This window comes from Lithobates pipiens, unplaced genomic scaffold (assembly GCF_037356315.1).
Source record: "Lithobates pipiens isolate NorthernLeopardFrog02 unplaced genomic scaffold, aLitPip1_a1.2 Scaffold_27, whole genome shotgun sequence".
Classification (NCBI taxonomy): domain Eukaryota; kingdom Metazoa; phylum Chordata; class Amphibia; order Anura; family Ranidae; genus Lithobates; species Lithobates pipiens.
Window position 1 is genome coordinate 18831722 of NW_027507788.1, and position 27262 is coordinate 18858983.

The window sequence follows — 27262 nt, forward strand, 5'->3', positions numbered from 1 at the left end:
ACGCAGCTTAAACCTGCCCTGAGAAATGCCATACAGCCATCACTGCAGTGCAGGTAGAAAGGAAGAGGCTCCATGAGATCAGCATTACTGTGACGTAACAAAGGATAAAAAAAAAGGTGAAAATAGTATTTAATTTAGGTGTAGTCAATAACAAATAAATAACAATTATTTATGATGTACTGTGCTTAAGCAAAGTATTTGGGATGAGGTTAGGATTTAATTGAATTGCTATTCATGTTTTTTTTAATTGAGCTGCAGACTTCTTCTCATATCTCATATCTGCTTCTCTAATTTTACCTTCACAACATAAGAGAACAGGAAGACACACTGCTGTTCAGTACAATTGTAACATAACCTTTAAGTCACTTCCTAACCACCATGTACAGCACATCCTATGTTCCAGAATTTCCCCATGTCTGAAATACTACATCTATTACGGTAAAGACCCCGTGCTATGTGATAACGTCTGGAAAAATTACAAAATTTGTAACACTGGCTCTGCCCGTAAGAAATAAATAAACAAGCAGAAGGCGCCATGGATTATCAGAAAAGTGACCTCTTCTGTGACCTCCAGGCCGGGACTCGTCCATATATACAGCTCTGCCCTGACGGTTCAACAACACAGGTCTCTCAGACATAACTCACCTGTCACATAGACTTGGATCATCTCAAGATACCAAAGATGAAGACTACTTACCTTTGCCTAATTCTCATCCTCTCCACCGCCTGCCAGCAAGGACTCTGTGCCTTCCTCCAAGAGGTAAGTGACAGTAGGAAAAGGTAACACCGCGGTTTATAAAAGCCACCAGAGATATGTAATAGGTAGTCATCAAATGGTGCCCACCAGACTGGTGGTTGGCCTTCTGTATGAAGGTTATTTCCAAAAACAGCAGTAGTTTTACCTACCAAAAATATACTTTATTGTTTAAAGTATATTGAAAGAGGTAAGTGATAGTAGGAAAAAGTGACACTATGATTTATAAAAGCCACCACAGATATGTGATAGATAGTCATCAAATGGTGCCCACCAGACTGGTGGTTGACCTTCTGTATGAAGGTTATTTCCAAAAACAGCAGTAGTCTTACCTACCAAAAATATACTTTATTTTTTAAAGTATATTGAAAGAGGTAAGTGATAGTAGGCAAAAGTGACACCACGGTTTATAAAAGCCACCACAGATATGTGATAGGTAGTCATCAAATGGTGCCCACCAGACTGGTGGTTGACCTTTTGTATGAAGGTTATTTCCAAAAACAGCAGTAGTCTTATCTACCAAAAATATACTTTATTTTTTAAAGTGTATTGAAAGAGGTAAGTGACAGTAGGAAAAGGTAACACCATGGTTTATAAAAGCCACCACAGATATGTGATAGGTAGTCATCAAATGGTGCCCACCAGACTGGTGGTTGACTTTCTGTATGAAGGTTATTTCCAAAAACAGCAGTAGTTTTACCTACCAAAAATATACTTTATTTTTTAAAGTGTATTGAAAGAGGTAAGTGATAGTAGGAAAAAGTGACAACATGATTTATAAAAGCCACCACAGATATGTAATAGGTAGTCATCAAATGGTGCCCACCAGACTGGTGGTTGACCTTTTGTATGAAGGTAATTTAAAAAAACAGCAGTAGTCTTACCTACCAAAATAATACTTTATTTTTTAAAGTATATTGAAAGAGGTAAGTGACAGTAGGAAAAGGTAAAACCACGGTTTATAAAAGCCACCACAGATATGTGATAGGTAGTCATCAAATGGTGCCCACCAGACTGGTGGTTGACCTTCTGTATGAAGGTTATTTCCAAAAACAGCAGTAGTCTTACCTACCTAAAATATACTTTATTTTTTAAAGTATATTGAAAGAGGTAAAAGTGACACCACGGTTTATAAAAGCCACCACAGATATGTGATCGGTAGACTGCCCTTTTTTGTATGACAGTTATTTCCAAAAACAGCAGTAGCCTTCCCTACCCAAAATATGCTTTATTATTTTTAAGTATATTTAAAAAGGTAAGTGGGTTGTAGGGATTGTAGGAAAAGGTGGCACCACGGTTATAAAAGCCACCACAGATATGTGATCGGTCATAGTCAATAAATGGTGCCCACCATAGTGGTTGAGCTTTTGTATGAAACAACAGTCTTCTCTACCAAAAGCATACCTTGTTTTTAAGGTATATTTAAAGCTAAAACATTTTTTTCAGTTTTGTATAAATTGGTTAGATTTTGAGAAGATTGGTTTTAAAATAAACTCAAGGTAGGGCATCATTGTGTTTATATACGATCTAAGATTATATTAATGAAAATATACTGCACACATTTTTTATTAGGATATAGACACACACTGTATCTGGGTTTTTGTGGGGTTTCAAGTTTGGTTAAGGTCCAAAACCCCTGCCAGGTTTATTGTTGCCTTCTTTGTTCCATTGGGGAGCTTTCCATTCATGAAGACACAGCAGGTACTAAGAAGAGATCTCCTCAAAGTGAAGAGATATTCCTTCTTAGCCCTTGTACACACGGTCGGAGATTCCGACGGAATGTGTCCGATCGGAGCGTTTTGTCGGATTTTCCGACTGTGTGTGGTATGCATCGGACTGTTTCCGTCGGAATATACGACGGACCAACTTTTCCAACTTGGCGGTAAAATTTTCCGACAAAATGCTCCGATCGGACATACTCCGATCATGTGTAGCCTACTCCGACGGACAAAGTGCCACGCATGCTTAGATCAAATTCGTAGACCAAAGCTATTGGCTACTAGCCTGAACATAGTCCCGTCGTAACGAAATAACGTCATCACGTTGTGTACAGTCGGATTTTCCGACAACTGAGTCCGACCGTGTGTATGCAACATCACTTCCGGACCTCTTCCTGAAATTAATCCGTCTGAATTAATCAGACGGATTTGGTTGCCGGAATCTCCGACCGTGTGTACGGGGGCTTAAAAAAGTTGTCAATGGATCAGATGTCCTTATCGAGTGATTGCCCCCCACTTCTTTACAGGGGTGTTGCTAGACCCTGGCACCTAGAGTAGGTCCCCAGGGTCTTCTACTGAGTACCCCGGGTTTCCTTTGCTGTTGCCACCATCCTCAGCATGATTCTTCAGACATTCTTCAATCTTTCTTGAACTAATTCTTTGTATCTTGTATCTCCATTCCATGTGCAATACACTTTTGGAATGTCATGCATTACTTGGAAATAATTTATGTTTTTTACACAGTTATGAATGCTTTTGCTCCTCAGAAGAGTCAATTAGAGGGGGATATGATCACCTATGAATACATAATTTGTCCCCATAGTTTGGTCACCCTAAAAGACACTAGGACATTCTTAGAACTGTTGGAAAAGAGGTTTAACCTTCTCATACCAAAATATATATTTTTTTATAGTAAAAGCTGTGAAAATGTAGAGTAGGGCTCTACCATAGCTGGTTCAAGTCAACTTTGGAGGTCGCTTACAAAAATGGCTGGATATGTCTCTGAATGTACAGCATATACACTAATTGGCTATGAATACTTTCATGTAATTGTAGATCTAGGGAAGCCTTTCTTGACTTTGTCAATACAGAGGAACCCTTAAAATAACTCTCCAATCTCAGGGAACCCCTGCGAAAAATGAAAGTATCTGCGACTCATGATGAGGGCTGTCTTTAAGGCAGGGCAAAAGGGGAAGCTGCCCTGGTCCCTGTCATTGTTGTGGGGTCCAAAGCAGCTGCCTCATACTTGCCAACTATCCCAGTTTAAATCCCCCTGTCCCTTGAAGATTTAGTCTTGTGCTGTGTCACGATATATCTCAGTGCGAAGGGCCGCTACTAATGCTGCCCAGCTCTGCCCTATTGTGTACAGATGACTCACCTGTAGACCGTGTGTTTACATGTAAATAACCGATATTCATATGGAAATAGAGGCGGCCGGCAGCATTGATATGTAAATAAAGGTGCTATTTGTATGTATAGTATGCTCCCCTGCAGTGAGCAGATGATGTGCTGTAACCTCAAGCAACTAATCAGTGAGCCGTAATGCATGCTGTAACCTCTAGCAACCAGTCAGTAAGCAGTAATGATATGCTGTAACTGCTGGCAACCAATCGCAATTGCTGCCTGATCTGATACAGTAAACTGATTTTAAGGGGGCCCCAAGAATTTTTTTTGTCCAGGGTCCCAATCAATATTAAAGTGGGAGTCCGCCGGGAGTTCCGCAATTTTTTATTTTTTTTTAAAGCCAGCAGCTACAAATACTGCAGCTGCTGACTTTTAAAATAAGGACACTTACCCGCCCAGCGCGCCCGGGATGTCAGAACCCAAAGCCGATCTCTCGGTCGTCTCTCGGGTGCTGCCGCCGCCATCTTGGGTATGGGAATCAGGAAGTGGAGCCTTTCGGCTTCATTTCCCGGTTCCCTACTGCGCATGCGCGAGTCGCGCTGCGCAATAAGGATGGTCCCGCTGTCTCTGGGATCCGTGTGTTTCCCAGCAGGCAGCGGGGGACTTTCGGAAAGGGGCATAGATTCTGCAGAATCTACGCCCCTTTCTGCAGATAGCTATGCCGGAAGTGGGTGCAGATACCTGTACTGTACAGGTATCTGCACCCCCCTCCCCCCTGAAAGGTGCCAATTGTGGCGCCGGAGGGGGGGAGGATTCCAATGAGCGGAAGGTCCACTTTAGGGTAGATCTCCGCTTTAAAGACGGCCCTGCTCATGATACATTTGTGTGATGGTCAATGTGAAGACTGACCCTTACATTTGTGGTCATTGGAAAGAATTAACCCCTTACACATAGCTAAAAGGTCAATGGTGTCAGTGGGAACTTATCTGAGAGGCAGAAATGGCTTGCTTAAGTAACCCCTAGCAAACTCTGGAGGAACCCTAGGGCTCAAAAGAACCCTGGTTGACAAACCCTGATCTAGGTGGTATACAACTGAGTGCTAAATATATGGAGGTCTAGTGTGAACTATCAATCAATATTGGGTTGCATGCATAAATAAGCCCCAAGACCATATTTTATGTATTATATAATATAAAAATATATTTTTTATATATAAAAAGTTTTATGCATACAAGCGGTACCTCAAAAAAGTCAGTTTAATTTCTATTTCTAGATTTTCTGTGTTTATATGGCTGTGGTATGGGATAAAATGCCACCACTATACAATTGATACCCTGGTTCTCAACAATAGTTTTTAATTAAGAATTTCCTTAAACAGCCATAACTTTAATTTCCTCTATTGATGCCATAACTTAAATAAAAGTCAAATATATCAGTTTAACTTATCTTCCCTCGTAGCTGAGCTCATTGCCCTCCCCGATAATAAGGCCACCCCGATAATAAGGCCCCTGAAGCTACCGTAAGGCGTCTGACTCCTCTGGACCATAGCGGTGGGCGCCGCCACGCAGCTCACTGATTGGCCGCAGTGCAGCTGGAGCTGTCCAGTGAGCTACGGCTGGCTCTATGGATGACGAGCGACGTCACCCGTCATCAGAGAGCCCGCCCCGCCGCCAGGACAAGCTGCCACCTTCTGCCACCTGCTGCTCGCTCTGCCCTGACAGAGTCTGGCCGACTCGCAATTAGACAGCGAGTGGGTCGCGCGGGGCAGGATTCAGGCACATTGTGTGTAATCTAGCCGCCACAGACACACAGGGGTGACTGAGGTGGGGGGGGGGGGGGTGTCTGGTAAAGGGTGGGGGATGTCTGGTAAAGGCGGTGGATGTCTGGTGAAGGTGGGGGGGGACTAAATAATCCACTGGCACAGAGGTGGGGGGAGGGGGGCTCACTTAAAATGACACAGGGTGGATTTGAGGGGGGGGGGGGGGAATCAAAATGGCAGAGGAGGATCAGAAGGGGCGGAATCAATAAATGTGTACTGTATTCATCTTTATGGAAAAATAAGACATCCCCTGAAAATAAGACCTAGCACATCTTTTGGAGCAAAAATTAATATAAGACTATAAGACACTGTCTTATTTTCGGGGAAACAGGGTATATACTGTAAGTACCTGTAATGAATAATCGATCAATAAATAAATATTATTCATCAAATTAAATAAATGTCCAGACGTTTTGAAGCAATCTATAAAAATAACAAAAAAATATAATGCTATTCATTTTTTATTTATTTTTTTTCAGAATGAAAAAGATGATTCTTCAGTCCAAATGGTTAACCCACAGATGGAAAATGCAGATTTCAAGGTAGGATATTGTAAGATGATATCATGTATAATAAGGGACACTTAGGTAATGCTTAGTTGCTGTGCATAGGAACCACAGAGTAAGGTCTAAGTCACACTTGTGATCATTTAAGGGAGTAGGTTGATGGTACTGGACCACTGAAGTTTCTCTTACTACCAGGGCTCTTTTTCAGCGGGAACAAGGGGGGACGCAAATCCAGCACGTTCAGCGCTGACTGTATGTAATGACAAGGGGTGCTGGGGTGTGCTGCAGGGTCTATTGATGCTGGCTGCTGGGGGATTTATTCCAGCTGGAGGGGGATCTATTTTTGCAGGAGGGGTCTATTGTTGCTGGTGGGGGGACTACTGTTGCTGGGGGTGGGTCTTACATTGCTGGGGGGGTCAGTTGTTGCTGGGAGAAATCTATTGTTGAGGGAGGGATCTATTGTTGCTGGCTCACAGAGAGTCTATTGATGCTGGCTATGGGGAGATCAGTTGTTGCTAGGGTGGAAATTTTGTTGCGGGTGGTCCATTGTTGTTAGAGGGATCTATTGTTGCTTGGGGGGGGGCTATATTGTTACTGGCTGCAGGGGATCTATTATACTGCTTTTCTTGTTATCATTACCATATTCAATACAAGTTACTTAGCACCACAATATGATACTTGGTTCTGTATGCTCTAAAAGGGCAGTACTGGGAGGTGGGTAGGAAATGGAACCAAGGAATGTTTCTCAGAGGTGGGTAGGAAATGGAACCAAGGAATGGTCCTTGGCAGTGGGTAGGAAATAGAACCAAGGAATGTTACTCGGAGGTGGGTAGGAAATGGAACCAAGGAATGTTTTTCGGAGGTGGGTAGGAAATGGAACCAAGGAATGTTACTCGGAAGTGGGTAGGAATTAGAAACAAGGAATGTTACTCGAGAGGGGGAAGGAAATGGAACCAAGGAATGGTCCTTGGCAGTGGGTAGGAAATAGAACCAAGGAATGTTACTCGGAGGTGGGTAGGAAATGGACCCAAGGAATGGTGCTTGGAGGTGGGTAGGAAATGGAACCAAGGAATGTTACTCGGAAGTGGGTAGGAATTAGAAACAAGGAATGTTACTCGAGAGGGGGAAGGAAATGGAACCAAGGAATGTTACTCGGAAGTGGGTAGGAATTAGAAACAAGGAATGTTACTCGAGAGGGGGAAGGAAATGGAACCAAGGAATGGTCCTTGGCAGTGGGTAGGAAATAGAACCAAGGAATGTTACTCGGAGGTGGGTAGGAAATGGAACCAAGGAATGTTACTCAGAGGTGGGTAGGAATTAGAAACAAGGAATGTTACTCGAGGTGGGTAGAAAATGGAACCAAGGAATGGTGCTCGGAGGTGGGTAGGGGGTGGAGAAAAGGGGTGACTTGGAAAGGGGGAGATCCTTCACCTATTCTCTGAGAAAAAAAGCCCTGCTTACTACCATCCTATAGCGTGGAACCAGCCTTTCCCAACCTTTTTTCTTCTGAAGAACCCTCAAAATAATGTTCAGGTTCACAATAAGTTGAAGAAGGTTTTTAATTAACAAAAAATAAGTCATGTGGAGTACCTAACATAGTTGACACCCAAGCCAATTAGTTTTGTTACCAAACCCCTACAAAACTATTTTCAAGAATATTCCTAAAATGAATACTAGCTTCAGAAAAGAAAGGTGGGCAGCAAAAATTGTGATACCCTCTCACATTAGTGGTCATTGTAGAAGTGACCTCTTACCAAAGACCTCATACTGTGGTATGCGGATACACCTTGGACCAGGGGAAGGGGGGCACTTGTCCCCCCTTGCCACCCCATGCGGATGCCCATGTCAAAGAACTCCGAGCAACCTAAGGAGGAACCCTAGGCTTACACGGATTTCCTGTTTAAGAATGGCAGATCTGGACAATCGGCTGGTAGTTGAAGGACTTTCATGGCCACCTTTAGACTCTGGCAGAACTGAGTAAATGTAGATATGAAGAACCCCCCCATATAATAAAGGGTCCATATACATGTTTATTCTAATATTAAAATCTGATGGAGGATTGTACACAAAGCCCTTAACCAGCTACTCACCAAAGTCTCACCAAAGTCTTTATTATCAAGACAGCATAAAATGCTTCCTATCTGTCAGCCCCTGATGAAGGGGACGAGTACCTCAAAACCTGTTGGCTTTGTGTACAATTCTCCTTCAGATTTTACATTGGTAAAAAAAATTGTATTTGGACTTTTTAACGTCATGATGTGGCACTTCAATTCTGAATTAACACACTAATAATCAAGTCACCGGTGACCATTTGGCAGCAACAAGATTGCTAGAGAGGACAGAAAAATTGTTCTTCTGCAGTATCTCTCCTTCAATGATCAAAATGCTGCAGTATCTCCCTTTCCAATGGGTTAGTGGCAGCTTATTGATCTGGCCAGCAAGGAAGCAATATTATGGAGATCAGTTTACAGTTCCTCTGTATTGATTCTGCTGCTGATGGGGCCCCTATTGGGTTTGCTGTGGGGCCCCATTACAGCTCTGGCTCCCATGTACAGTATCTATTTAGCTGTTTTCCTGAAGTTCTGCTGTAACTTGGCTTTATCTTTCTTTTCTAGGAATCTGCAGAGCTTTTGGTGCGGGGCAAGCGGCACACCGTTCTCCATCTCTGTACATACTGCTGCAAATGCTGCCGGTACAAAGGATGCGGCTACTGCTGCCGAACCTGAACTCCCTTCACCATGGACCATGGAAAATGTTAATGAGAACTGTACAAAAAAAAAATGGTCACATGACCAGAACTTCGAAACCTCAAACCCTACCTGCGAGAGTAAAATGAATGTATATACAGTATGTGTTCCCTCAGATACAATGGCAGACGTGTGAAGATCTGGAGCTGCCCTTACGTTCATAGCACACATGAGGAGGTCCCCTTTAGGTCCCCTTCTCTAAATGTCTCTCAGCTTCTAAATGATGTTTATAGATATAATGTTATTAAGATGTTTTCAATCTCCATATCACTTTTTATATTATATATTTTATACTGAATAGAAATGTGAGACTTTTTTATTTAACATTTATTCTGTTAAACTAATAAAAATAAAACAAAATACTATTATATGGTATGCACAACCTTTATTGTTGCTGTTGTCTTTTTTAAACACACATATATATTTTCTATATATCTTCTATCTATCTATATATTTTATATGCTTATACAGTATATATATATATATATATATATATATATATATATATATATATATATATATATATATATATATATATATATATATACACATATATATATATATATATATATATATATATATATACATATATATATATATACATATATATATATATATATATATATATGTCTATCTATCTATCTATCTATCTATCTATCTATCTATCTATCTATATATATATATATATATATATATATATATATATATATATATATATATATATATATATATATATATATACTGTATAAGCATATAAAATGTTGAAAATGACTATAAAGTGTCTAATCTGCAGATTTCATTAAATCCGACCTCCGACCTTCCCTTCAGTCTTGCATAGTTGTACCGGCTCTTCTCCAGGCCCGAAATGGCTTATTCTGATTTCACTGCACACTGTGAGCCTCTCACAATGTGCATTAGAAGCTGCAGCAAGCCAGAAAGAGCCTGCCTCATTTCCTGGCTGGAGTATGCATAGCATAATCCAACCCTTTCCTCCCCAGCTTGATTGTCCCTGGCTGCCCCCCTTCATGAATTGGCTGAACAGCATCATGTACTGTACATACCTCCCAACAGTCCCGAATTGGGCGGGACTTTCCCGCATTCACAGCTCTGTCCTGCTATCCCGCCATACAGGGGCTTTGTCCCACATAATTTTGTTGATTGTATGTTAAGTTCTGGCTCAATAGGACCTGTAGCAGTGTGATCATCCAGCTCAGCCAGGGATTGGAGAACAAGCTGGCTGGATGTGCACTGTGCAGTCAGGAAGAGAGACTTCACCTGTCAAATCGTATGATGTCAGGTATGGGTGGGACTGCTATCCAGACCCGCCCCTCTCTCAAACAACCAGTGCATAACCAAAGAGGCGGCATTCAGTGGCGTCGCTATGGGAGTGCGGGGGGCGGACTGCACCCGGGTGACAACAAGTGACACCAGGACCATGGCAAGGGCAGTGGAAGGACCAGAAGCCCTGGAGGCAATGACTTTCTGGTAGGCAGGGCTGGACTGGCCTACCAGGATACTGGGAAATTTCCCAGTAGGCCGTCTTCCCCTGGGTTTGCTTTAATTTGTCGATGCAGTCCTCCCCTCCCTCCCTTTCTCTCTCCTTCTCCTCTTGTGTGTCACACATAGCAGGCATCTCCCGCTGGGTCTGTTCGGCAGCGCTGTAACAAGGCCCCGCCTCCTACACCGGTATGTGTAATAGTCTGGATGGAACACTGATTGAATTAGAGATCTGCATATCGCACAAGCCGGCCTAGGAGGCAGGAGCTTGTTAGAGAGCCGCTGAACACAGATCCAGCTTTGAAAGACACAGCGGGAGATGCCCACTGTGTGTGACATCCAGGCAATGATGAGTGTGCATTGAGGGGCAGTGAGGCTGTATTGATGGGCAGTGAGGCTGCATTGATAGGCACAGTGAGGCTGCATTCACAGGCACAGTAAAGCTGCATTTGATGGACACAATGAGGCTGCATTGATGGGTAGTGATCCAGGCAATGATGAGTGCGCGTTGAGGGGCAGTGAGGCTGCATTGATGGGCAGTGAGGCTGCATTCATGGGCACAGTAAAGCTGCAATTGATGGACACAGTGAAGCTGCATTCAGGGGTACAGTAAAGCTGCATTTGATGGACACAGTGAGGCTGCATTGATGGGAAGTGAGGCTGCATTGATGGCTAGTGATGGGCAGTGAGGCTGCATTCACAGGCCCAGTAAAGCTGCATTTGATGGACACAGTGAGGCTGCATTGATGGGCAGTGAGGCTGCATTGATGGGTAGTGATGGGCAGTGATTTATACTTACCTTATATTTCCACTTAGGTGGATATATTGGTAGAGGCAGCAGTTCTTTCTCTTCTTATAGCTTTCATTCCCCATAAGTACGGGACTCTAAAACTCTTTTAAAATACTTTATTATACTGTAAAATATTATTATTATATATATTATAGATAGGTTGAGATATGGTTCGATAGATAGATAGATAGATAGATAGATAGATAGATAGATAGATAGATAGATAGATAGATAGATAGATAGATAGATGTTACTTTATTATACTGCAAAATATAATTATTAGTAGATAGATCAATAGATAGATAGACATATAGATACATAAAGATATAGATAGATTGTCTTCAGTGTGTATTATATATTTTTTTAATAAGATAGATAAATACACATGAGATATTACTTTATAATACTGTAAAATATTATTATTATATTTATTATAGATAGGTTGATATATAGTTTGGCAGTTAGATACAGTACATAGATGATAGATAGATAGATAGATAGATAGATAGATAGATAGATAGATAGATAGATACTGTAAATACATACATACATAAAGTAATAGATAATAATACATTGTCTTCAGGATGTATTACTTTTTTATTATGAGATAGATAGATAGATAGATAGATAGATAGATAGATAGATAGATAGATAGATAGATAGATAGATATTACTTTATTATACTGCAAAATATAATTATTAGTAGATAGATCAATAGATAGATAGACATATAGATACATAAAGAAATAGATAGATTGTCTTCAGCGTGTATTATATATATTTTTTAATAAGATAGATAAATACACATGAGATATTACTTTATTATACTGTAAAATATTAATATTATATTTATTATAGATAGGTTGATAGGTATAGATAGGTTGATATATAGATATAGATACAGTACATAGATGATAGACAGATAGAAAGATAGATAGATAGATAGATAGATAGATACTGTAAATATATACATAAAGTAATAGATTATAAAGGCATCTTTAGGAGGAGACGGCGGCGATGTTTATTATGCGGTTTGGGTTCTATATAGTAAATAGTTGGGGGTTCTGATTGATGACCCCAGCAAACCCCGGAGTGTGATTTCTGCAATATCTATCCATCTGGGCCCGGGCGCCTCCTTCCCCCACCTATCAGTACACAGACCTGGGCTGGCCCTCTACCAATCAGATGTAGAATCCTGGTATCTATAGAAAGGTTAAAGTCAATGTGGGCGCTGGTCGGCGTGTCGATCTGTCCTCTTAGCAGTCTCTGTGTGGTTAAAGATTAATCAGAGGAGATGAAGGATTTGGTCATTAGAATGGTGTGAGAGCAGAACACACAACCACACCAAGGATTACTCACCGCCGGTGAAGTCTGGACAAGGTAAGCTTCACCCTTCACTCTTCTCTATCCACATCTGAAAAAAAAGTTTTGTCTTTAGTTATACTTTAATATCTTGTAGTTGGAGTCCCTAGAAGAGGAGGACAGTCCCCGTTTGTGTGGAAGTCCCGTTCCCCTATGTTCCCCAGTATGTCCCTCCAGGAGGGGGCAGCACACAGGTTACCACAGCATACGGAAAATTTTAAATTGTAATGGAAATTTTAAGGGATTTTTGGCTCGATACAAGTAACGTTCTGGTGTTCCTTAAGCAGAGCATGCACTGTACAATCTGATTGTACCATATCCTTTATGGCGGCCATATACACATTGATAAATTATCAGTTACTTTTCCGATCGATCTTTTCTGATAAGAATAATCAATCTATAGACAACAAAACATTGGATCAACATGGCACACATGGGGAAGCAGATTTCAATCAATGGTTAATATACAATTGTAATGTATGGCTGTAAATTATCGATTGCATCTCTTTTTTCCACCATGTAATGTCATAATCTGATCAATCAAAATACAATCGTATTCATGAACAATGTATCTCAGTGCTGTCAATTGAGGCAAAAAGATCAATAATACTCTGACAAAGCCAATCGACTCAGTCTGATTGATACTGATTTAAATTGAGTCTAAATCGATCAGAAAAGAAGTTATGGCTATTTGACTGTTTGCAGATTTAATCGTTTAAATCACACATCGATCGGGTAATAAAATCGTAGCGTATGTAGCCACTATTAGTTCTACCATCAGCTATGTAGAGCAAGGGTCTGCCAGATTGGATACAAATTGAATAGATTATTCAGGTCTGCCCTCATATAACAATGTTTTGATAGCAATAAAGCAAATTGTACGGCCATAGATGGAGCTAGTTTCTTTCCTGCAACCAGTGGCGGCCCGTGCATTGTGGGCACACGAGCGCCGCCCCCCCCCAATCCCTGCCTCTGCCGCCGCCCCCTATCCATGCGCCTGGCCCCTTTCAGAACTCCGGGCACATGAATTACAATTGCAGGGATAGGCGGGGGTGTGCCTTTTGAAGCACTGATTAGAGCCAGCGGTTCTAATAGGCCTCAAAAGAAGGTGGGCTTGGGGCGCAGAGAGTCCACTCCAATCCCACCCAATTGAGTGACAATAGCAAATACATTTTTGCTATTTTCACACTAAAGTACCTCCCCGCCAATCAGGAGGCAGGTCGTGAGACCTGTTTCCCGATTGGCCGAAGCATCAGGCAATCCTGTTGTATGCGTAGCTTTGGTGGAACAGAGAGGAGACGGAAGAGGTTGTGTAAGGAGCGGACACCGGACCCGCTGCCCGCACCAGAAGAGAGGAGAAGAGGATGCCCAGCCCTAGATCAGTGAGGCTAGTGAGGGGGTGATGTCTATCAGACCCGTGCCAAGGGATGGGGGCTGGATGTCTATCAGTCCCGTGCCGCGGGCCCCGGGGAAGTGGTGTGCTTGTTTGCCCTTGTTTGTCACCCCCCTCAAAGGAAAACCCCACCAGCTGCCACTGCCTGAAACCACGGGTTTCAGGAAAGAAAATCTTTCAATTCTCCCATCAACACAGACAGCGTTGACAGGGGAATCCCTCCTGCCAAGCCATTGCATTCTTCCACCAGGGGGGCAGAGGAAGCTGTCCCCGCCACGAGAACACAGTGATTATTGCTAGCGGCTATACCAGCCAATAGCAGTAATTGCATTTAAAATCCGGCCGGCTGGTTGTACCCAAATCGATCGATTGATCAGCTTGGTACATTCAAGGAAAACAGGGTATAGGTGCTACAGCCTTCCCACATAAAAGCTCTGCCCAGTGCTCAGACCTTCGGGCTGCTGACACCTCCAACGTGCCAGAATAAGGAAAGGGATGGTCAACACTCAGGATGACGTCCAAAATAGCATTTTTTTTTTTTTAAAAGACATGTACAATGCTGTAACAGCCTACGCATTTCAGGCGATAGTCCTGAGTCACGGCCATGACTAAGGACTGACGTCTAAAACGTGTAGGCTGTTTTCACAGCATTGTACATGCCTTTTCAATAAAGGGATACTATTTTTTGGATGTTATCCTGAATGCAGACCATCCCTTTCCTTAGCTTGGCACATTCAGCCCATACATGGTTAGAATCTCAGCCGGTTCCTGCTAAACCGGTTGACAATCGAAACGTCTATGGCCGGCCTGTATCACCAGACCTGGAATAAAATATAAGGTAATATACTGTAAAATAATTCCCAAAGTGTGGAAAAATAAGTGAACTTTGTTATACCCAAATGGTGTAAAATGTTGATGCATACCTCACATCCATCCCCTTCGGAGATTGGGCCGCAGGGCAGTATTCCAACATGATAACGACCCCAAACACACCTCCAAGATGACCACTGCCTTGCTAAAGGAGCTGAGGGTAAAGATGATGGACTGGCCAAGCATGTCTCCAGACCCTATTGAGCATCTGTGGGGCATTCTCAAACAAGAAGGTGGAGGAGCGCAAGGTCTCTAACATCCACCAGCTCCGTGATGCCATCATAGAGGAGTGGAAGAGGACTCCAGTGGCAACCTGTGAAGCTCTGGTGACCTCCATGCCCAAGAGGGTTAAGGCAGTGCTGGAAAATAATGGTGTCCACACAAAATATTCACCCTTTGGGCCCAGTTTGGACTTTTTCACTTAGGGGTGTACTCACTTTTGTTGCCAGCGGTTTAGACATTAATGACTGTGTGTTGAGTTATTTTGAGGGGACAGCAAATTTACAATGTTATACAAGCTGTACACTCACTACTTTACATTGTAACAAAGTGTCATTTCTTTAGTGTTGTCACATGAAAAGATAGAATAAAATATTTACAAAAATATGAGGGGTGTACTCAGTTTTGTGAGATACTGTAGGTGAACTTATGTTCTAATGAAGAAAGTTGCAGGATCTGCATCCCTTTAGAAGTAATGCACCAATAGGGAGTATCTCACCAAAATTAAAGCTCCTATTGCAGGGGATACCTAAAATTGACCTGTAAGTTAGTGCAGACTCCTGGGAAAGTCAGTGAGCCAATCACAGTGAGCACATATTTGCGAGCTTAGTGGATCATTTTGTTGCCATTGCTGTTGGAGGTTAGTAAATATGGCAACATATTGCATGAAAAATCGGTCCCTATATGTGCCCAAAGTAGATATGATCCCAATTTCTCTAAGAGGTGGGGGATGGTGATATTTGCAGTATCCTTCTCAATGCGGTCAAGGGAAAGGGCCTGTGTTGTTACATCCACCAGTCAGATACACCCTTTTCGGTTCTACACTGATGTTCCAACAGCAAGATCTGACTCCATTGCTGAGTCACCTTCAGTTTGGGATCAGATGCATTGGGAGGTGTTCTATTTTATTATCTTTTTGGAATCAGATGCATTGGGGTGTGGTCTATTTTATTTTTGTTTGTGATCAGATGCATGGGGGGTGTGGTCTATTTAATTTTTGTTTGTGATCAGATGCATGGGGGGGTGTGGTCTATTTAATTTTTGTTTGTGATCAGATGCATGGGGGGGGGTGTGGTCTATTTAATTTTTGTTTGTGATCAGATGCATGGGGGGGGGGGGGTGTGGTCTATTTTATTTTTGTTTGTGATCAGCTGCATGGGGGGGTGTGGTCTATTTTATTTTTATTTGGGATCCGATGTATTGTGTGGGTGTGGTCTATTTTAATTCAGCCTGGGATCAGGTGCATTGGGGGTGTGGTCTGTTTTATTTTTGTTTGACATCAGATACATTGGGGGGTGTAGTCTATTTTGTTATTTATTTGGAATCAGATGCATTGGAGGGTGTGGTCTGTTTTATTTGTGTTTGGGATGAATGCATTGAAGGGTGTGGTCTATTTTATTTTTGTTTGGATATTGAAAAGTTGATGGTTATCTATAAATCACGTAAGCCACGTACCTTTCATGTACTCCATGACTTCCATGAAACCATGACTTCTAGGGTTGCTTCTACTTCCAAAAACACAGGATAGAAGCTATATAAATGCTAGTGAGAGTTAATAGATAATCTTCTGATATCGTGTTAGTACTTGATTAACTGATAACGATCATAAATTCTCCTGGCAGCCAAGGCCAGTACACAGCTATTTATAACTGAGCCAATTTGTGACACCGGGAATTCGTGAGACCCAACACATTTTAGGCGGCACAGTCAACCAGGTAGAAATTTCTATCTTCTGGATGCATCTAATCATGCATATGAAGTGGTTTAAAGCAGGGATCTCCAAACTTTCGAAAAAAAGGGCTAGTTTACTACCCTTCAAACCTTGGAGGGGCCGGACTGTGGCTAATGGGAGTAGAAAATGCCATGGCATTGGTGGGAGTAAACAATACCATAGGCTTGGTGGTCAATGATAATAAAAAAATTGTATGAGGAATAGCACCCCGTCATTGGTGTCAGTGGGAGGATTACTGTAATTTCCCATCTCTGGTGTCAGATGGAGGAATAGTATCCCATTGTTGGTGTCAGTGGGAGGAATATTGCTCTGTCTTTGGTGTCAGTAAAAGGAATAGTGTCTTGTATTAGTGGAAAGAATAGTGTCCCGAAGGCCGGATAAAGGCAAGCAAAGGGCCACATCATCAGCAGTTTGGAGACCACTGGTTTAGAGGGTCATTCCAACCAAATCTGGCATTTTGGTGTTTGGTTGGTGCTGCAGAATTAAACCAGCTGGCAGTTTCTTCTATGTCTTGAGCACTTCATTGGTGAGATCTCCCCATGTCTACACACCTGCTGTGGTCGTTACGAAGGCATCTGACCATTTCTGCTGGATTTTTATTTATTTCCTAATTTTGAGACTATAACAGGAGTTGGAACACACAAAGTTGGATGAGGACCCCCAAAACTCCCAGCTGGATAGGAACAGAGTCAAGAATTATGGTGACCTCGCTGATGGTGCATCCAAAACATATGGGAAGCCAGGAGCTGACTCAGCCTGTAGGCCTGACCTATAACTATAATACCAATTTTGAGCAGAAATTTTAAGAAAAATGTATTTTCTCCTAAAATTACAGATATATAAATTGAGCAAATTTGCTTATTTTACAGTTTTTGTAAGGTCTTTAGTAACCTAAACTGATCGTAGACATAAGAGAATGGATAGACATGAATGCAAGACTCACCCCAACCATGGATGTCTATTTGCTCAACCTTGAACAAGAACATTTGGATTAGCATAATGAAAAATGGTCCTAGAACTAGCTTGCAAATATTGGAATTTTTTTTTTAGAGTTTTGATCAAGGCATTAGCTTGAGACTTTTTGCTAATTTTTGCAAATTTTTCAAGCTAGTCCTCGGATCATTTTTCCCGACCATCGATGTCCATTTTCTCAACCTTGAACAAGAACATTTGGATTAGCATAATGAAAAATGGTCCTAGAAGTAGCTTGCAAATATTGGAGTTTTATTTTTAGCCCTTGTACACACAGTCGGACATTCTGACAACCAAATCCGTTGGATTTTGTCTGACGGATTTTGGCCGAAACTGTTGCATAAACACGGTCGGACAAAGTTGTCGGAAAATCCGATTGTACATAACGTGATGACGTTATTTCGTTACGACGGGACTACGTTCAGGCTAGTAGCCAATAGTTTTGGTCTAGGAATTTGATCTGAGCATGCGTGGCACTTTGTCCGTCGGAGTAGGCTACACATAATCGGAGTATGTCCGATCGGATCATGTTGTCGGAAAATTTTACGGACAAGTTGGTAAACTTGGTCCGTCGGATACTCAGACGGAAACAGTCCGATGGAGACCACACACAGTCGGATTATCCGACAAAATGGTCCGATAGGACACATTCCGTCGGAATCTCCGACCGTGTGTACAAGGGCTTAGAGTTTTGATCAAGGCATTAACCTGAGACTTTTTGCTAATTTTTGCAAATTTTTCAAGCTAGTCCTCAGATCATTTTTCACTTGCAGCCCATGGCAACCTGAGTGTTCATATGCACCATGTGAAAGACCAAATGAAATGTCCAGTCATCACAGACCAAAGCAGGCAGATCCTCCAAACACTTTTATAAATGTAACCCCCTGTGTCTGTTTCCATCTTTTCTCCCCATCTAGATGTCCAAGAAGAGTGAGTGTCTTGTGAAGGTCCAGTCCTGCAAACCAAGGTTAATAACCTGGTTAGAGAAGAACCCAGCTGTGATCTTGAGATGGTTGCATGATGCCGGAGCATTACACCAGGATGCGTATTTCAGACTCCTTGAGACCAGGCCGGAGAGTAACCAGGTCATCTCTGTCTTGGAGATCATGTTAAAGAACGAGGAGACTTGCAGGACCTTCCTGAACGTTCTACAGCAGGTGCAAGAACACTACAGTCCAGAGCTTCAGAAGTGGTTGAGGGATACCTTTCCCATCATCTACAAGCAGCCTGCTGATGTTATAGGTAAGTTCAAAGAAAGTTTTCAATGAGATTTTAAAGAGGAAGTAAACCCGGATGGGTTTACTTCCTCTTTCATTCCCTGAAAAGGCAAAGCATAATGGACTACTATGCATCTCATAGTAGCCCATTATGTGTCACTTACCTGACACAGGAGCCAGCGAAGTCACCGCTGTCCCCTGTAGTCCGCCGCATCCATCTTCTTGGTGGGGTCTCGCAGCTCCGCCGCTGTCATTCAGCGAAGCCGCGATGACGTCACTCCTGCGCATGCGCACGGGAGCCGAGACACACGGCAGCTCCGTCGTTGAGAATGCCGCCCCGTAGAATGCATGCGCCGTAGACAGCGGTGCCCGTTTTCGGGCAAATATCTCCTAAACCATATAGGTTTAGGAGATATTTCTTGGACCTACAGGTAAGCCTTAATCTAGGCTGCAGGTCAAAGTGGTTTGTAAGGGTTTACAACCACTTTAAAGTTAGTTTATTTACTTTTTTTTAACCTTTTCAACACAGAGGAACCCTTGAAATAACTTTCTGGTTTCAGGGAACCCCTGCTACAAATCTACAACTCATTATATATTAGTGTGTGGTCAGTGGGGAGAATGCTCCGTACACTTTTGGTAATTGGGAAGAATTTCCCCCTAACCGATACTGAAAACAATTAATGGCGTCAATGGGATGCAAAAATTCGTTATTGCTCAAGGAACTCTTTGCAATCTCTGAAGGAACCTTAGAGTTCCACCACCCCCCGGTTTAATCTAACCAGCTATACTGTATTACCTAATTTCCCTGATCTCTAAGCTCTATTGCTGAACATTCAAATGGGGAAAATCTGATTGATGTATAAGGATTTTACTTCTTCCTTTGGTCTTTCTTATTTCTGCTAGCATTTAAGCTTATCACTAGGGGGCACTGATCCACATCACATTGCCGGTTCCTCCCAATCTCTCTTCTGTACATCTCAGTGATCAATTACTGTCGGCTCTGTCATGGCTTCCTGCAATTTAATGTTCTATTTCCAACTAACGTTCATTTTTGTAGCTCAACAAAACTAACAATCCTGGGTAACCTCATATTGGGTGAACTGTGACCAGTTTAGACTCCTATCACTAAAGAATGGTCTCCGAAATGTTCTGTGGATCTTCCTAGGTCTGCAACATTAAATGGAAAATTGAACCCCCATTATAAGAAAAACTACAACCATTTATGGAAAAGATTAAACACTTTTTAAATGTTATCCATACCTCTGATAGTCAGCCCTATATGGAAGAATTACAAATATGAGATGTGTGTAGCCTCCGGTCTGGGGACATCTATAGGCCCACTAAGTACTAAGACCTATTGGCAGAGATCTCCCACTGAGACTTTTTGACAGAGGTTTTCCATAGAGATCTACTTGCAGAGGCCTCCCACTGAGACTTTTGGAGAAGGTCTTCCAATAAGATCTACTTGCAGAGGCCACACATTGTTTTCCATAGAAACCCACTGACATTGGTGTCCCACTGAGACTTTTTACAGTGGTTTTCCACTGAGATCTACTTGCAGAGGTCAATTACCATCTCCCACTGAGACCCATTGGCATAGGCCTGCCACCAAGATCCTTTGGCAGAGGTCTTTGACTAAGATCTACTTGAAGATGCCCCCCACTGTCTTCCACAAAGACCCATTGACATAGGCCACCCAATGAGACCATTGACATAGGTTTTCCACTGAGCTCTACCTGCAGAGGTCACCCACTGCTTTCCACGAGACCCAATGACATAGGCCTCCCACTAGACCCTTTGGCAGAGTTCTTCCTTCTAAGATCTACTTGAAGAGGCCTTCCACTGTCCTCCACTGTGACTCACTAAAAAAGGCCACCTACTGTCTTCCAGTAGGACTCACTGACGGAAGCCTTCTAGTGACCCCAAACAGTCTTAAATCTACCTGTACATTGCTCATAGTTGGCAAAATACCAGGATTGCTTCTTTGCATTCATCATAAGCAGGCTGTATTTCCCTGCACTCCTCAAGCACTAGGGTACTTCAAAGCTCCTGTGCAAATTTCAAAGTTCTCGCTGCCCCCAAGTAATTATGTAGGCAGGTGTAGATAATGTCTGATTTGAGAAGACTGTGTTATCGGGGGCTAGGCCCCTTTTAGTTAAAGCCCTTCTGCAGTTATGTAATAGGAGAGTCAGTGCCCAGTTATAAGCCAGGTTGGAAGGATCCCTAGTGCACTTGGGGCATGGGAGCCGAGCACCGCACACCAGCACAGATGTAACCATTATGTAGATGTTCTGTACAGGACAAGAGGCCAGGGAACAGTAGACCTGCACCCAGCAGAGCCGACTCTTGACTTTCTCACGCTTATGGAGGTGGGGGCTAAGGCAGATTGCGAAAGGCCTTTCAGGCCAGGCCAAGAGTTCCTTGAGTGAGGCTATTCTCCTGTAAGTGTACCTATGCAATAACTGCCTTCAGAGATCCCATTCCTGTTAGTACTAATGACCCAAAGTGGAAAGAGGGACTAGTAGAGGAAGATGGCTGCATAAAGTGCTGAATATGCTTTCACATGTGACAGCTGCAGACCATCCGCTAAATTTGATTAATGCAATGTCAAGTGACTCCGAAATGTATGTCGATATGATGTGACTGTTATGCCATGTACCATCAGTAAAGTCCAGCAACCCTATTCATGCGTGGACATTCCTTGGCATATAAAGGTCAATGACATATTCCTTCCTTGGCATATAAAGGTCAATGGCCAGGAGTGTCATGTGGAGGCCTCTGGCATGGAGCAGGGAACAATATGGTGAAGGGGTCAGCCTAAGCAGGAGGGGTAGTTTTCTAGCAAACACAAGAGCAGGGTAGAGACATTTGTTGTTGGTGCCATTACTAGCCGATTGCAAGCCCCTTTTACAAGTAAGCTTGGCAAATGGCCTAGTGGGAACCCGAGCACTGCATTACAGAGAAGCAGGAGGTATCACATCTACCCTAATATAACCGGAGGTACTTCTTGGGGCTTTGATGGTGTGTATTGGGGTAGGGTGTATGGCGCCCCCTTATAAAATTGACTAATATGTCAAAGTACGAGTTCACCTTAATCCTGGATGGGCAAGACTAGCAATACATTTGAGTGTCCTATTGAAAAAAAGATGAACCTGTTTGCATATCAGCGGCCGGCTATAGAAACTGAGATAAGAATGTTTATTGGTTATATCTAGATCCAGCCTCAGCCATTAGAATTTTTTTTTTTTTCGTTTTATTACATATTTAGCCTGATCCGAGGTTCTCAAAACTTATCTTTTGTCACAGATATTGAAAAGATAGAAAAGAAAAGCACCTGGGCCAGGATCAAAGGCACCCTGCGCAAAGGGAAGAAGTACAACCTGGGGTCAACAGGTGAGCTGTGATCACACTTCATGTTCCTAATGCAGATTCTGAAGGCCGAAGTGCACCTGTCATTGTAAACAACTAACATCTTAATGACACAATTTGAGGCAACAGCTTAGTATTATTTTAATGCTCTAAAGCATGGGTCTTCAAACTATGGCCCTCCAGTTGTTGAGGAACTACAATTCCCATCATGCCTAGTCATGACTGTGAATGGCAGAGTTTTACAATGCCTCATGGGATGTGTAGTTTTGCAACAGCTGGAGGGCCGTAGTTTGAGGATCCCTGCTCTAAAGCATACATATATATATATATATATATATATATATATATATACACACACACTATATTACCAAAAGTATTGGACACCTGCTTTTAAACGCACATGAACTTTAATGGCATCCCAGTCTTAGCCCGTAGGGTTCAATATTGAGTTGGCTCCGCCCTTTGCAGCTATAACAGCTTCAACTCTTCTGGGAAGGCTGTCCACAAGGTTTAGAAGTGTGTCTATGGGGAATGTTTGACCATTCTTCCAGAAGCGCATTCGTAAGATCAGGCACTGATGTTGGTCGAGAATGCCTGGCTCACAGTCTGCACTCTAATTCATTCCAAAGGTGTTCTATCGGGTTGAGGTCAGGACTCTGTGCAGGCCAGTCAAGTTCCTCCACCCCAAGCTTGCTCATCAATGTCTTGCTTTACCTTGCTTTATGCACTGGTGCACAGTCATGTTGGAACAGGAAGGGGCCATCCCCAGGCATGTACTGGCCATCGGAACTACCAGGAGTTTCCGGGTGGGCCAATGGCTCAGTGGGACAGTTTTTCAAGGACAGCTCCTGTCTGTACTGACTCTGATGGTCCGTGTCTGGAGTATCATTCGCTGTGTGCTGCCTCCCTGTGCATAATTGCAGCTGTGCAGTGCAGTGTGCAGGTACAGTCCGTCCGGGCAGCGCTGGGTGTACAAGATTCGTATTAGTGGCTGCAGGGAGGGAGAGATACAGACACACGCCATCTTTCCTTTGACTGCTCCCCCCGTCACACCTAGGGTTGCTGCATTTTTCAGAATGGACCGTGGATTTCTGGGGGTCTCTGTAGTGGAAATTCCCAAGTGTCCCACTAGCCTGCACTAGACAGTGCTGCTATCCCTGGTGTTCATACCCGGTGACCTGCACTCCCCCTCTACACTTCCTGGTCAGCAGATGGCTGGGAACTTTGATGGCCATGCCTTGCTCCCAGAGGGCATGTTTCTGCTCTGCACAGGGACATTACTGACATGTGCTGAGGAAGACCTGGCTCTGGGGGACCTTCAGTGCCAAAACCCGGGATGTGGTTAGTGGAGGCAGGAGGCCAGCTATGAGCTGAAAAGTGGACTGTCACCTGCCAGCTGTTGTGGAACCAGAACTCCCAGCGTGCCCCAACAACTTCTGTTGGACTTCTAGCCTGCCCCTAAACTTTCTATATAATACCCTAGCCTATTCATATATTACCCTAGCCTGTCCGTATACCACCCTGGCCTGTCCAAATACCACCCTAGCCTGTCCATATACCACCCTGGTCTGTCCGTATACCACCCTGGCCTGTCCATATACCACCCTAGCCTGTCCGTATACCACCCTGGCCTGTCCAAATACCACCCTAGCCTGTCCGTTTACCACCCTAGCCTGTCTGTATACCATCCTGGCCTGTCCGTATACCACCCTGGTCTGTCCATATACCACCCTAGCCTGTCCGTATACCACCCTGGTCTGTCCATATACCATCCTAGCTTGTCTGTATACCACCCTATCCTGTCCATATACCACCTTGTCCTGTCCGTATACCACCCTATCCTGTCCATATACCACCCTGTCCTGTCCGTATACCACCCTAGCCTTTCTGTATACTACCCTAGGCTGTCCATATACTACCCTAGCCTGTCCATATACCACCCTGTCCTGTCCGTATACCACCCTAGCCTGTCCGTATACCACCCTAGCCTGTCCATATACTACCCTAGCTTGTCCATATACTACCCTAGCCTGTCCATATACTACCCTGTCAATATACTAGATCATTTTCTTCCTGTTTTTAAAAAATGTTAAGTTTTATTTTTTGGCTAGGTGGGGGGAGGGGGGATGGGTTGCTGGTCTTGCCTAGGGCGCAGAATGGTCTAGCACTGCCTGTCAGAGAAATAAAGTAGAATGGCTAATGGCCAGTGAAGGGGGGTGGATGGGTTTGTCCGGCTGACTGGTATGGGAGAGACCTGTCATCCCCACTGCTCATCACCTCACTTCATAGTGAGCAACCCAGCTCAGCCTCAGCGCCGCTGCATTGCTGAAAGGCAACCAATGGCTGTGCGGCAATTACGGTTTCTGAAATTCCAGCCAAAGAAGATGTAGTAATGTTCCTGCATGACGTTAGCCCTCCCACTTCCCTTGTTCACTTGTTTTGGTATGTGTTTGTAAAATTTAAGTGGGCCAGTCTGGATAAAGTCCAGGGCCAAATTTTTGTCACAGTCCAGCCCTGGCCATCCCCAAACTGTTCCCACAAAGTTGGGAGCATGAAATTGTCTAAAATGTTTTGGGACACTGATGCCTTAAGAGTTCCCTTCACTGGAACTAAGGGGCCAAGCCCAACCCCTTAAGAATAACCCCACACCACAATCCCCCCTTTACCAAATGATTTGGACCAGTTCACAAAGCAAGGTCCATAAAGACATGGATGAGGGAGTTTGGGGTGGAGGAACTTGATTGGCCTGCCTGAGTCCTGACCTCAACCAGATAGAACACCTTTGGGATAAATTAGAGCGGAGAGTGTGAGCCAGGCCTTCTTGTCCAACATCAGTGCCTGACCTGACAAATGCACTTCTGGAAGAATGGTCAGACATTCCCATAGACACCCTCCTAAACCTTGTGTTCACCCTTCCCAGAAGAGTTGAAGCTGTTATAGCTGCAAAGGGTGGACCAACTCAATACTGAACCCTACGGACTAAGACTGGGATGCCATTAAAGTTCATGTGCGTGTAAAGGCAGGCATTCCAATACTTTTGGTAATACAGTGTGTGTATATACCGTATATATATACGGTGTATATATATATATATATATATATATATATATATATATATATATATATATATATTTATTTATTTATTTATTTATTATATAAATAAATGCATGACAAATATATTTTTAAATTATATTATATATTAAATTATTTGAAATGATATGATATACAGTATGAAAAATGCAACTAAAGGTAAAACTTTATTTTCATTTTGGATAGAGTAAGGGAGGGTTATAACCCCTGTCATTTCTTTTTACCACCTGTAGAGTAAAGTAGAGTACCCACAATTGTCCAAAAGCTCAAAGCTGAGTGCTTCTGAGTTCGTTGGATGTTCCCCAATCTGCTTTTTGCTTTAACACCACTATGGTGAGGTGGAAGGGTAAGTGGGGTGCAAGGGGGTGGGGGGCACGTCACACTACCATAAAAGTCACTAAGATCACTTTTACATGGAAATTTCACAAACTAACTGAAAGCAACAAGTTCTTATAAAAGTATAATTTGCCACATCTGGAACCTTAATGGGGTTCTACCCAATCCTAAACCAATCATATTGGGTGGTGCAATCTGTGAAAATAATTTGTGTGATTTAAGGAGACTGATTGATGACCGTACTTGCAATTGACAGGAAGGATGCAAACTGGGCAATCAACGCGATGAAACAGAAGCTCGCGCAGAAACTCCGATCTATTGAACCGCAGAGCTTACAATCCATAAAACTGAATTACTCCGCATCCAATCAACAACGAAAATCAATCCCCAAAGGCTTTATCAAGCATGAACTGATGCATAATATATTCAAATTCAATGGGCATACAAATAATTGAAGTAATTCAGTTTTCTAAATGTGAATGCGGGGGGAATGGAGGGTCACATGATGAAATTCGGCATAATATGTTACTATAACCATTTAAGGACTAGGCCTTTTTCTGACACTGTACTGTAAAATCTGTATCTTTCGCAAAAACTTTACCTAGAACCCCCGAACATTATATATTTTTTTTAACAGAGACCCTAGAGCAGTGATGGCGAACCTCGGCACCCCAGATGTTTTGGAACTACATTTCCCATGATGCTCCACTACACTGCAGAGTGCATGAGCATCATGGGAAATGTAGTTCCAAAACATCTGGGGTGCCAAGGTTCGCCATCATTGCCCTAGAGAATAAAATGGCAGTCGTTGCAATTTTTATGTCACACGGTTTTGTGCAGTGGTTTTTCAAATGCATTTTTTTTAAAAATACACATTTATGAATAAAAAAAATAAATAAATATATATATATATATATATATATATATATATATATATACACATACACACACACACACACACACACACACATATATATACCAATTTTTTAATATAATATGAAAGATGCTGTTACGCCGAGTGAATAGATACCTAACATGTCACGCTAACAAATTGCGCACACTAGTGGAATGGTGCCAACAACTACTTCAAAATCTCTATAGGCGACGCTTTAAAAATTTCTACAGGTTACCAGTTTAGAGTTACAGAGGAAGTCTGGTGCTAGAATTATTGCTCTCGCTCAGACGTTCGTGGCAATACCTCACTTGTGTAGAATCGAACGCCGTTTACATATGTGGACGTGACCTACGTATGCGTTCACTACTGCATGCAGGGACGGGGGCGCTTGAAAATGTATTATTTATTTTATTACATATTTTAAATTTTTACACTGTCCCTTAAAAAAATATTTTATTACTTTTATTATTGCAAGGAATGTAAAAATCCCTTTGCGATAACAATACAGCATGACAGGTCCTCTTTATGAAGAGATCTTGGTTCTAAAAGACCCCAAATCTCTCTTCTACCCTTAAAAGCAAAAGATTAAAAAAACTGGAAGTGATGTCATGGCGTCCCTCCTGTCCTCCAAG

At 42.7% G+C, this 27262-nt stretch overlaps 2 protein-coding genes across 2 annotated transcripts in view; both read left to right on the forward strand.

Annotated features, from left to right (window-relative positions):
- Positions 1 to 597: 597 nt before the first annotated feature.
- On the forward strand, positions 598 to 9270 carry LOC143933613 (hepcidin-1-like). The gene is made up of 3 exons (XM_077456563.1): positions 598 to 760; positions 6115 to 6177; positions 8757 to 9270. Exons 1-3 carry the CDS (start codon positions 683 to 685, stop codon positions 8865 to 8867), a joined length of 252 nt encoding a protein of 83 aa, XP_077312689.1. The 5' UTR covers positions 598 to 682; the 3' UTR covers positions 8868 to 9270.
- Positions 9271 to 12398: 3128 nt separating this feature from the next.
- Positions 12399 to 27262, forward strand: part of LOC143933615 (NACHT, LRR and PYD domains-containing protein 3-like) — a 44314-nt gene continuing 29450 nt past the window's right edge. The window contains exons 1-3 of the mRNA XM_077456564.1: positions 12399 to 12555; positions 18641 to 18965; positions 22247 to 22333. Of these exons, the coding sequence (XP_077312690.1) occupies positions 18641 to 18965; positions 22247 to 22333 (412 nt within the window). The 5' untranslated portion in view covers positions 12399 to 12555. The remainder of the gene's footprint in view (positions 12556 to 18640; positions 18966 to 22246; positions 22334 to 27262) is intronic.

Bases quoted from the DNA above. Each gene is read 5' to 3' on its own strand.
- LOC143933613 (XM_077456563.1), top strand. From the start codon at position 683: ATGAAGACTACTTACCTTTGCCTAATTCTCATCCTCTCCACCGCCTGC. The intron at 761-6,114 runs GTAAGTGACAGT...ATTTTTTTTCAG, and splicing joins TCTGTGCCTTCCTCCAAGAG to AATGAAAAAGATGATTCTTC. The intron at 6,178-8,756 runs GTAGGATATTGT...TTTCTTTTCTAG, and splicing joins TGGAAAATGCAGATTTCAAG to GAATCTGCAGAGCTTTTGGT.